The following is a 12,129-nucleotide window of genomic DNA, read 5'->3' as shown; positions in this document are numbered from 1 at the left end:
CTTTTTTATTTTGTAGTAATAACAGATTGATCAATGCCATGAGGTATAATGATTGTCTATATGCAGTAATATAAGGCGCTTGGAAAGAAAGTAACTAGACTTCTTTGAGTTTTTTGAAGGTGTTTCATCTCTCATCCAAGAAGCTTCTTCAGTCCTAAACCAGATGGTCCCAGATATTTAATTCCTAGTGGGAGTTGTCCCTTAACAACGTTGTTGATCCACTATTAATCATGTGACTTATGAACAAATCTTCTTTATTTTGGTACCAGTACTGGTTTTATTTTGCTGTATTTATCCGCGACACCTTAAAAATATTGTCGGACATAAACAAAAAAGGTTGAGGACCACTGCTCTAGAATACCTTGAGTAGGTTTCCTCAAAGTCCTCCAAGTGCTGGATGAACATATGGTTAAAATATAACTTGATCAACTAGTGATCGCGACTAGAAAAGTTTCATATCTCAAGAAGCTTCTCCAGTTCTAAACCAAATGGTGTAGTCCCGGGTATTAAATTCCTAGTGGGAGTTGTCCCTTAACAAGGTTGTTGATCCACTATTGATCATGTACCTCACCACATGCAGCAATGTGTGAAAAAGGCATGGGTCATTATGAGCAGATGTTTCAGGTGAAGTCATTGTGAGACCGTGCCTCGCCCTATTATGTGACCCACTGAGAACGTATGACCGAAGATGTGAACTGCATTGTTGGTACCTACAGTGCAGTTTTGAGATCTCTTTCCAGGTGCCTCAAACCCCATTCAGATCTTGCATCAGGTGATCTCAATGAGTCATGAACCTTCCGAAGATGGAACACAGTCTTCTGTCCCCCTTCTGTGCTTCATCACCCCCAAAATGAATCAAAGCACCCCCAAAGATTTCTTACTTTTTTTTGACAATATTTGCTGTTTGTGTGACACACTACTAAAAATATAAAAAGCATACAGTACTTGTTTGAGACATAACATTTTAACAACAAGTTTAGATAACCCCCCTCCCAAAATGGTTTGTTCCAACTTGGCTCTCCTCTGCTCTGGCTCTAGCGCCGTTGCTGCCAGAGCGATGGTGGCTGAGACGCAGCGGACCGGAGGTGTAAGTGCCTGGCTTAAAACAGGACATATTAGCTGCATTTAACCTTCAGTTACTCTTTATATAGTTAGGTAGGAGTCAGACCATGTTTCTTTTTAGCCGAAAAACATTACACCAGGTAACCTGCTGTGTTGAAAACTTGTTTTCTGACAATGTTTGCTACCCTACAATCCGTCCTGCTGTGTAGTAAATTCAGCGACATTTGACCGTCCTGTTGCTCCTATTCAAATTCATACAGCCTATTTAAAATCTAAAACTTTAAATTGTCCGCAGCCTACTCTTGGTTACCACTGGCCTGTTTGTAATGAATACTAACTAGCTAACTGACTGAATGCCCATTAACCTTATAACTCCTGTTGTGTGTGTGCATGTGTGTGTGTGTGTGTGTGTGTGTGTGTGTGTGTGTGTGTGTGTGTGTGTGTGTGTGTCTATCTTTTATTAGATGTTCATGTGGTTTGGTTATTTGCCTTTTGGTTGAAAGTAGACTGAGAGAGGACTTTTTGTTAGTGATCTTAATAGAATTTTTTTCATATTAATGTAATTTTTCATCTAATTGAATCTATTTGTGTATGATTGTCAGTCCAAAGAGGGAGAGAGGAAAGAGAGGAACGTGAGGAGAAAGGGCAAGATCAGGAAGAACCAGGTAAGAAAACAGACAGGGAATAGTGACATGCAAAACAGAAACTGTTAAACTGACAAAGAGAAAAAAAACCTGATTTTACTCACACAATCTGGAGGTTGTGTCCTCCCTATATTAAAGCTGCTATACAGAATCTGCAAAACAAACTGGGTTGAAACATTTTTGACCCTCTTTAACAACATTCCAACATAACATTGTAATTGATTGGAGAGATTAAAATTAATGATGTGTTTTTATGTGGTTCAGCCACAACTCTACTAAAACCTCAGCCAGTTTTAGGTAGGCCAACTTTTGGACTGTCCAGTTGTCTGTATGACTGACGCAGTACGTAGATCACATTTGCACACTATCAGAAAATGCCAAACGGTGCCCTGGTGGAGTGTGGAGCTGTAAAGAGAAGCAGAGTGCTCTGTTTATATTCTAAAAATGTTTTAAGCTTGTTTTAACGATTCTGTACAGCAGCTTCAAATGTTTTCCAAAAGCACACATACACTTATCAGTGTTTCTCAAACTTTTTACAGTGTGTACCACCTGATAAAAATGTCAAGCTCTCCTAAGTACCACTATGAAAGCATGAAAGTCATAAATGTTACAACACAAAATTATTATTATTAAATTAGTGAAATTAGTATCTGCAATAAAGATTTTTTCATACATTGTATACATTCTACCACAGGCAAAGTTGCCTCCATTTTTATAGCTTTTATTAATATTTTGTAATAATTTATTCTGTTTTGGGAGTGTTTTTTTGTACATCTGTATTATATTATACATACACATTAAAAGTGAATCTCTGTCCAAAAAGTGCACTCAGTTTACTTTTTACTCACTATGAGCATCATTCATTATTCTCCCCCGGTAATTAAGGTTAGGATATGTATTTTTTCTAATCCATTCTTCTTTTGCAGCATTTAAATAACCTTGATCAGATTTGATGGTTTTGTTACAGACTTTTCAAAAAGTGTTTTGCTTTTCTTTCACAAATGTGGGGATTAAATTGTGTTAAAATGTACAAAACAGTGATGTCATGTTTTGTGACGAGAACCCAGGCACAGAGAGACTTGATGAATTTAAGAATCTTATGATTTAATAAAGAAATTTGCAGACTTGCACAGAGATGGTAAAATTATGATGACTGATAATGGAGACGAAGACAACAGACGATGAGGACAGGGAGGAACAGGGTTTAAATGCACCAAAGTGACAGTCAGAGAGAACTCGGGACAACATTTAAGGATGCAGGGACTGACAGAGACAGGTTTATCTTGCCTGGCTGGGCAGCTCTCTGGACGCTCAGCACCCCCAAAGCTCTGATCCTAGAATTGCGCCTGCATAGCGCATAGTCTAAGCTTTATGTTCCATAGTCTGGCCTCTTAGCCTTCACAGTTCATGGCTTTCACAGTTCATAGCCGTCACAGTTCATAGCCGTCACAATTCATAGCTTACACTATTTCCTGCTCTGTAATTAAACTAAGCACTGTAAATAAAGCACTGTATTCACGCCAGCTTTGCCTCCCTCTGTGTCTGCACTCACCGCCTGGCCCTCTTGGCTGTAACACTTTCTCACCTGTCTTTCTGTCTCCTTTCACTTTTTAAAGGTTGCTATGTTAGAAAAAATGCTTTGCCCTGCCATGCTTGTTATTGATGTGGTAAATAAATAGTTTATGAAAATATCACTAAATCTGTCATTTATTATTTTAATATTCAGTAATGATCATGTCTCACCTCTAGTCTTCTCTGTCTTAATTTCAGGTTTCCACCATGTGTTGTAGATAGTTCAGGAGGTTAACAAAACCAAGCAGTCTTTGGGTTTTGGCTAAGTACTGTTTAGAATACCAGAATAGGGAGGATTGTGTAGGTTTAAGTTTATTAGTGTCATGAACCGAAGTTCCGTGCGCAAGCTGGACCCAGAAGCAGAACACACACACCAGGGTAGGAGGGAATAAAGAAAGCAAATTTATTATAACTAAAGGTGTCCCGTGAGGGTAGCCGAAAAAACAACGTATGGAACCAGAAGAAACCGAGGGACTGGGGAGGTGAACTGCGCAGGGAACGCCGAGAGCGGGGCTGTGAGAAGCTGCAAAACAAAAAAGAGAAACAGATTACTGGGGTGCGGAATAAAGGCAGCATACGAGGGAAGGTGGAGTATACGTCTTACGGAGGTAGCCGGGCTGAGTGAACCAGGGGGGGGGCTCCAAAAGGGTCGAGACGGCGAGGCTGATAGTGCTTCCGAATCTCAGGCGGACAGGTGGACAGGCAGGTGGCTCGCAAAAACGCCGAGTTGTGATCGACTACGGACTGGCGTGGAGCAGCAGGTAGGGCAGGATTAAATAGTCCACCTGGTGATCGCCTGGGATGGGATGCAGGTGTGGGGTTAGCAGCCACGCCCGTGGGCGTGGGCATCCCAACAGCACCCCGGACGCCGGGCCGCGGACCATGACAATTAGACTGATATATATATATCAACAAGACAGTGTACATCACTGTCACAACAGTGTTTGTTTTCATTCAAAGGATTTATGGTTTTTCCTATAATGGTGGGCTGGTCTCTAGTCAAAATGCCCAGGCCAATTTTTTTGTCCCAGTCCAGCCCTGTATGCATCTCATCTGCAGTCTGGAGTTACCTACATCTTCCTACTCGGAAGGCAGAATTTCCGAATTCCGAGTACAATTGAAAGCACCACGACTGCAGTTTCCGTATTGGACCTAAAAAGCGCATATGACGCTGTGACGTAGACTAAAATCATAGCAGCAGTCGACGATGGTCCAGGTGTGTGATTTCTCTCATGGAAATATGCACATAATTTTTTCCTTTCTGTTGCTAGGTGGCACAGTGCACTTGTGACAGGATAGTGCTAACATGTAAGCAAGCTAGAAGACTGGCATCCTTGCTGGGTATCCGGTTAGGGAAGCAACACATTAATAAGAGAATTCTGAGTAAAACCAATGTTACTTTCCCTAGTAACTAGCTACTTTGAAAGTAACGAGTACCTTGAAGTAACTGAGTTACTTTTGATAGAAGTAACTAGTAATGTAACTAAGTTACTAATTTAAAGTAACTTACCCAATGCTGTTTATTACTATTACTGAAGGCTACTTGCCACACCAATACCAACTAGATTTTTAAATCTTAGTATAAAATGAGTAACAGTAGGGTGGACATTAGGTAAAGCTGCACTTTTTGCAGCGATCTCGTATAGAAAACTATTCCGTGCGTATAAAACGGGCTCGTAGCTGAAAACTAGCTCTACTTTGTTGTCTGGGTCAACTTTGCTAGCGAGAGACAGAGAGAGCAGTTGAAAGGCTGCTTCAACAAAACGTTTTTTTTTTTTGGAGGAAAAAATGAACACAATGTCCAGTCGAGTCTTAATAGCTTACTTACAACTGGGCTCGTCAGGCACTCTTTGCCTGCAGTGGTAATTATTATATTTACATGCTTCCATCTCCCATTTATGGTTGGTGACAACTCGTACTTTTTGACTCTCCTTTTTCCCCCTCCCTCACGCTCACAGGCACATACTGTAACGGGTATGGCAGTCCATTCTCCCTGCAGCACGTAATCGTAATACACTGCCCATGAGGCTACATTCTTTAGCTACAGTCTATACTCTGCCTATTGCCTTCATATTAAAAAACTTTTCAAACAATGATTTTAAAAAAAAAATATTCGCTTTATTATGCGGGTCGCAAGTAGGGGTGACATGGCCTGAGACTGCGATTGACACACAGGCATTAGAGCCTCTTAATGCGTGTTTTATTTGGGTTTCTACCGGTGTGGAATTACCAAAAATAGAGAGGGCATAGCCCAACATATGAAACAGAAAAAGACTGCAGTGTAATCCATTTATTTCAACAAAGTAATTGTATTCTGAATATCATCTTTTTAAACGGTAACTGTAACGGAATACAATTACTCATATTTTGTATTTTAAATACATAACACTGGTATGTATTCCGTTACTCTCAAACACTGTGTAAATGCAGAAAAAAAACATGCATGGCTAGTATTGAGGCATAAATAATTCATATTTCACTACAACATCGCATGGATTTTCTGAAAAATATAAAATAATTAAGGATTTCAAATTTTGTGAGCAGAGGTCTGTACTGCAAAGCAAATTCAACAGACCCAGGGCATTCTGTAGTTATCTGGTTTTACTTAATTACCCCAGAGTGTCCCCTCTACATTCACAGGAAAGGTAAGGTGATTGTAGCTTCTGACTAACAAGAAACATAAGTGTGCTGGAAGCAGAGTGACCAAACACTGGAGATAGCTACATATGATGAACAGTTATAATGTGGGAATGCTGGACTGCATCTGCCGGAGATGCAATAAGGAGAGATTGTGGTGGTTTTTAGCACCAGACAAAGGGGAATAATAATATATCAGGGGGAATGAAAAAAATATTATTCTTTTCTGTGTTTTGTAATGAAAAGTGTGTGACTCTAGGAAAACAGCTTAACAAACTTGAATTTAAAGCAGTGGTTCAACTTAAGAAATTAATGATTTGTTCAAGCAGTGTTATCCTCTCTCCTGTTGCACTTTGCTGTGATTGGGTGATCTAATGATGACTCATAAGAAACAATAAAATGACACAAGCACCAGATATATTAAAACACTTCACTGTGGTGTCATACACTATGCTAGAGGACCACTGGTTTAAGCACAAAGTTTTTATGAGTTTACTGTGGATAATGCATTCAACCCTTGTTGGTTATTTTCTTTGGGTGTTTTTTAATGTCTTCTTTAATACGATTTGTATTGTGTTCTTTGATGTTAACATTACTAAGTCACTAAGTGTGGAGGGAGGTGTTGTGGAAAAAGAAGAAGCTGCGATGACAGAGCCAATGCATGGTTTAAAGATCAGGGGAATGAGAAGTGTTGATTCTAGTTTATCTCAGTGTGTAAAACTGGGAGGCAGTGACCTCCCAGCCTTGCACTCTGATGGGGATGTTGTGATTGGAGGGTTTTTCCCTCTGCATTATGTTGTCACTGAGCCACAGCACAGCTACAACAGTAAACCTCAAATTACATCATGCAGCAGGTGAGTGTAGTATAGTGTTTTTTTTTCTTCTTCCTTGTAACACAAAGTCAAAAAAGCATAAGCTTTGACCATATTGCCATGTTTCTATAAGACTGTTTAAATGATATTATTTTATTAAATGAATAAATACGTTATGGAGTTTTTCTTATCTACAGCTTTTATCAAAGAGCCTTTCGCTGGATGATGACTATGGTGTTTGCAGTGGAGGAAATTAACCATAATTCAAGTCTGTTACCAGGTGTTAAACTAGGCTACCATATCATGGACTGCTGTGACCATATCCCCACCGGCCTGCAGGCTCTTTTTTCGTTACTCAGACACTCTAAAACTGTCGACAGTAAAGTTGAAAGATCAGAAGATACTGAATACAATGGTATCAACGGGGAAGGGTTAAAGACTGTAAAACTAACTACAAAAGAAATAATGACCTCATTGAAAAATAGAAATGAAATTTCAAATAGTGTTAAAAACACTGGATATTACCTAAATGAAAATACAAGAGAAGAAATAAAGACGAAAGAGTCTTCCACATGTCTGTATTATTCTCCGGTGCCTGCTGTGATTGGTCTTGCATCCTCTTCCCCTACAAGAGCTGTCGCTCACACACTTGGCCCTTTCAACATACCACTGGTAATATACTATACAACTTTATTTAATAGTGTTGTGTATTTGATTTGTGTTTTAGCTCAATAATACAGAAAGAAATCACTTTCTCTCTAGGTGAGTTATTTTTCCACCTGTACCTGTCTTACTGATAAGCATTTGTACCCATCATTCTTAAGAACTGTGCCAAGTGATCTCTTTCAAGTTAGAGGTCTCGTAAAGCTTGTCACATTTTTAGGCTGGTTCTGGGTGGGCACAATAGGAACTACGGTGAGATAAAAACTTTTTTAAATGCTACAATGAGACATTTTTAGACAGCAACATGGTTTATAAATGCTTTCTGTATATACATTTCAGGATGACTACAGCCTTTATGGCATCCAAGCATTCTCTAATCAGTTTGGAAGGCAAGGTGGATGTGTGGCATTTCATCTCACCATCCCAACATCGCCCACAATGGCTGAAATACAAGAAATGACAGATACGCTGGAGAGTTCAACTGCTCGGGTTGTGGTGGTGTTTGCTACAGAAGGGAAGCTCCTAAATCTGTTCTTAGAAGTAAGTAGTGATATATAGTGTTATTATGCTCATAATTGTTTTCATGAAAATTGCTGCATTATTTTATCTATGATTTTCCAGCTAGCTCAAAGGAATGTGACAGGGATACAATGGATAGCCAGTGAAGCCTGGGTGACCTCGAGCCGACTGGCCTCACCCCAGTTTCTCCACATTCTACAGGGAACACTGGGCTTCACTTTCCCTGGAGTCAGCATCCCAGGCTTGAAAGAGTTTCTTTTGAATGTCCGACCCTCTCCCAAACCAGGAATGGAATTTTTCAATATGTTCTGGGAAGAACATTTTGGTTGTAAGCTAGAGTTTGAAAGCCAAAGAGCCAAAGACTATGAAGCAGATGATTTTAATGATAATGATAGTTTTCGTTACAACCCAGGTTTCCAAAACAATTCTCTTTATATGGTCGGATTTAATGTGGGACAAAAAAGTTTATTTAACATGTCAGCTTATAAAGACGGTGAATATGCTTTTGAAAAGCCTGTATGCACAGGGTCAGAGGATTTGAGAAACACTGACAGCAGTTATAGTGATGTATCTCAGGTTCGAATATCCTACAATGTGTATAAAGCTGTGTATGCCATTGCCCATGCTCTGCACACTTTTTTGAACTGCGATTCAGCAGGACCTAGCGGGGGATTGTGTGAGAAACACAGCTCATTTTCAAATGGTCAGGTAATTGAAAATATTATAAAATATTTAAAATCAACATTTATGTAATTCAACATTCATGGGATTCATGTGTAGTTTTTTGACATTCTTTGTTTTGTTTTTCTAATTTTCTTTTCCTGTAGTTTCTTCATCATCTGAAAATGGTAAATTTCCACAACCAGTTTGATGAGAAAGTGTATTTTGACACCAATGGAGAGCCTGTCCCTCTTTATGACATTATTAACTGGCAGAAGGACAGCAAGGATGAAATCAGGTGAGCTATATATACATAAAGGTGGAAATGAACTGCATGTTGAAGTAATTGTGAACAATAAACTGTAGTAACATTTAACATTAACCTAATTGCTTTTTCAAATATTTTATGCTACTTTATGCTAGATTTATCAAAGTTGGAACCTATGATGGTTCAGCACCACAGAGAGAGCAGTTGCAGATAATAAAGAACAGTATTGTATGGACAAAAGGACAGTTACAGGTAGGTCATAGTTATCTTGCACGTATTTGATATGACACCTAAAATAAAGATGTTTTAAACTAAAGTAAATTTGATACACTATCTCAGATTCTCAGATACAACATATTTATGCCCGTTATTTTACTTTTCTCTGTTCCTTGTTCAGGTTCCTGTATCTCAGTGTAGTGCTCCATGTCCTCCCGGCAACAGGCAGGCCACACGCCAAGGAGAACCCAAATGCTGCTTTGACTGTTTGCCCTGTGCAGATGGAGAGATCAGTAACAAGACTGGTAGTCTATATATGTTTATTATGTTTATTTTTTTTTTAATCAATTATTATGTAGTGTAATAAAGAAGGTCATTGAATTTAAAGTTGCACAGTTTAAACCAGAACCATCAAAACATGCTGATATGCAATTAGAAGTTACTGAATGTTTATACACATATATCTATGTTTTGTGTTACGAAAGGTTCTACTGAGTGCACAAAATGTCCTGAGTACTTCTGGTCAGACAAAGACAAGGTGAAATGTGTTGCAGGGGAAGAAGAATTCCTCTCTTTCTACGACACCATGGGTATCATCCTGGTTGCACTCACCCTGCTTGGATTCATCCTGACATCCATCATCACAATTATTTTTCACAGTTTCCGCAATACACCCATTGTCAAGGCCAACAACTCAGAAATAAGTTTCTTGCTTCTCCTGTCACTCAAGCTCTGTTTCCTGTGTTCTCTGGTGTTCATTGGTCAGCCATCTTGGTGGACATGCAGGCTCCGCCAAGCAGCATTTGGGATCAGCTTTGTTCTGTGTCTCTCTTGCTTACTTGTTAAGACCATTGTGGTCCTCCTGGCTTTCCGGACTAGTATATCTGGTTCCAGGGGTTGGAAGCTGTTTGGAACATCTCAGCAGAGGATTCTGATCATCTGTACGACAGCTCCTCAGGTAGGACGAACAGTCACTGTCACTTAAACATGAGTTTAACGTGTGTTTTGGTATTCTTCTATCATCCTATCCTCCCCTCAGATTTGTCTCTGTTCTGGCTGGGTGTTGGGAGCACCTCCCTTTCCATTCAGGAACCCAAACTACCAAGCTTTAACTGGAAAAGTGAGTATATTTTCTGTATTTACCTGATATATCATATCAACCATCAAAAAACGTCCCTATCTTTATCTTCATATCTATATCAATATCTATATATCTACATCTATATCTGTCAGGTACTGTGTCCAGGCAGGCAGGAAAAGACCCAAATGCAGACTCAAAGAGACAATAACTTGAACTTAAACACAGCTTTATTGCTGGACCCAAGCAAAACAACACAGCTGTCACTAATTAACAGACGGGACCAGGGAGACGCAAAACCAGAAACATTAACATAGGATAAAGACTGTGAAAGTAAAACAGGAAATGATGAGAAAACACACACCGATGAGACCAAGAATAACAGAAGAACACATAACAGAGAGAACTATAATTACAATACAAAGAGAAATACATAATCCAGAAAGTATAACCTAACTCAAAAACATAAACACTGGATCACCAGACCCAGGACCGTGACAATATTTATCTATATATATATGTATCTCCCGATAGATAGATAGATAGATAGATAGATAGATAGATAGATAGATAGATAGATAGATAGATAGATAGATATTGTCACGGTCCTGGGTCTGGTTATCCAGCGTTTAGGTTTTTGAGTTATTGATCTATATATGTATCTGTCTATATATATCTGTACATATATATATATATATATATACACATATATATGTATACATATATATATATATATATATATATATATATATATATATATATATATATATATATTATGGAATGCCCTTTAGGAAAATATTATATATATATTCCAACCAAAGTCTGAATATATAGTATGATCTTTTGAATATATAGAATGAAACTTGAGTATATAGAATGAAACTTGAATATATAGAATGAAGCTTGAATATATAGAATGATCTTTTGAATATATAGAATGAAGCTTGAATATATAGAATGAAACTTGAATATATAGAATGATCTTTTGAATATATATATATATATATATATATATATATATATATATATATATATATATATATATATATAAAAAAGCGAGAGAGAGGCTCTGAGAGAATTCATATAAAATCTCCCTGTATTCATACTTGTTTAACATCATTAGATTGTTGTGGAGTGTAAAGAGCCATGGCCTCCTGGATTCTACCTGCTCCTTGGTTACATTGGCCTACTGGCCTTTGTCTGTCTTCTCCTGGCATTCTTTGGACGAAAGCTACCGGACACATTCAATGAAGCAAAGTTCATCTCCTTCAGCATGCTAATTTTCTGGGCTGTATGGATTTCTTTCATCCCAGCTTATGTCAGTTCTCCTGCAAAATTTTCTGTGGCAGTGGAAATATTTGCTATCTTAGCATCCAGTTTTGGATTGTTACTATGTATATTTGTTCCCAAATGTTATATTATTTTACTGCACCCTGAGAGGAATATTAAGAAAGGGATGATTGGAAAATATCAAAGATGAACATTTATATTTTCAGTGTTTTTCAGGGTAACTAATAAAATGCTCACATTTGAATTTGAAGCTAAATAAAATACCCTATGAGAGATGTCTTTGTGAGATGTCTTTGTGATTCTGGATAGTGTTTTAAAATACGTTCAGCTGGAAGCTGGTTCCATAGAAGAGGGGCCTGAAAACTGAAGGCTCTGCATCCCATTCTACTTTTAAACACTCTAGGAACAACAAGTAAGCCTGCAGTGGAAGAGCGAAGTACTCTAATGGGATGGTAGGGTACTATAAGGTCATCAAGATAAGGGCCTGATTATTCAAGACCTTGTATGTGAAGAGCAGGATTGTGAATTCAATTCTGAATTTAACAGGGAGCCAATGAAGGGAAGCCAATACAGGAGAAATATGCTCTCTCTTTCTAGTCCTTGTCAGTACTCTTGCTGCAGCATTTTGGATTAACTGAAGGCTTTTCAGGGAGTTTTAGGACAACCTGATAATAATGAATTACATTAGTCCAGTCTAGACGTAATGAA

General features: G+C 38.4%; 1 protein-coding gene across 1 annotated transcript; it reads left to right on the top strand.

The window, feature by feature from the left end:
• The first annotated feature begins 6,949 nt into the window (after positions 1-6,949).
• LOC146559892 (extracellular calcium-sensing receptor-like) lies at positions 6,950-11,611 on the top strand. The gene is made up of 13 exons (XM_085243664.1): positions 6,950-7,077; positions 7,231-7,399; positions 7,490-7,642; positions 7,730-7,930; positions 8,111-8,247; positions 8,305-8,347; positions 8,423-8,617; positions 8,737-8,867; positions 8,993-9,089; positions 9,235-9,358; positions 9,539-10,011; positions 10,093-10,173; positions 11,255-11,611. The coding sequence occupies exons 1-13, from the start codon at positions 6,950-6,952 to the stop codon at positions 11,609-11,611; spliced, it is 2,289 nt and encodes a 762-aa protein (XP_085099790.1).
• Positions 11,612-12,129: the final 518 nt, after the last annotated feature.

This window comes from Mchenga conophoros, linkage group LG14, assembly GCF_057382185.1.
Source record: "Mchenga conophoros isolate Kocher_MC1m ecotype Shallow Benthic linkage group LG14, M_conophoros_male_GT1.1, whole genome shotgun sequence".
In the NCBI taxonomy this organism is placed as follows: Eukaryota; Metazoa; Chordata; class Actinopteri; order Cichliformes; family Cichlidae; genus Mchenga; species Mchenga conophoros.
The sequence above is the reverse complement of the archived record's forward strand: the minus strand, read 5'-3'. Positions and strand labels throughout refer to the sequence as shown.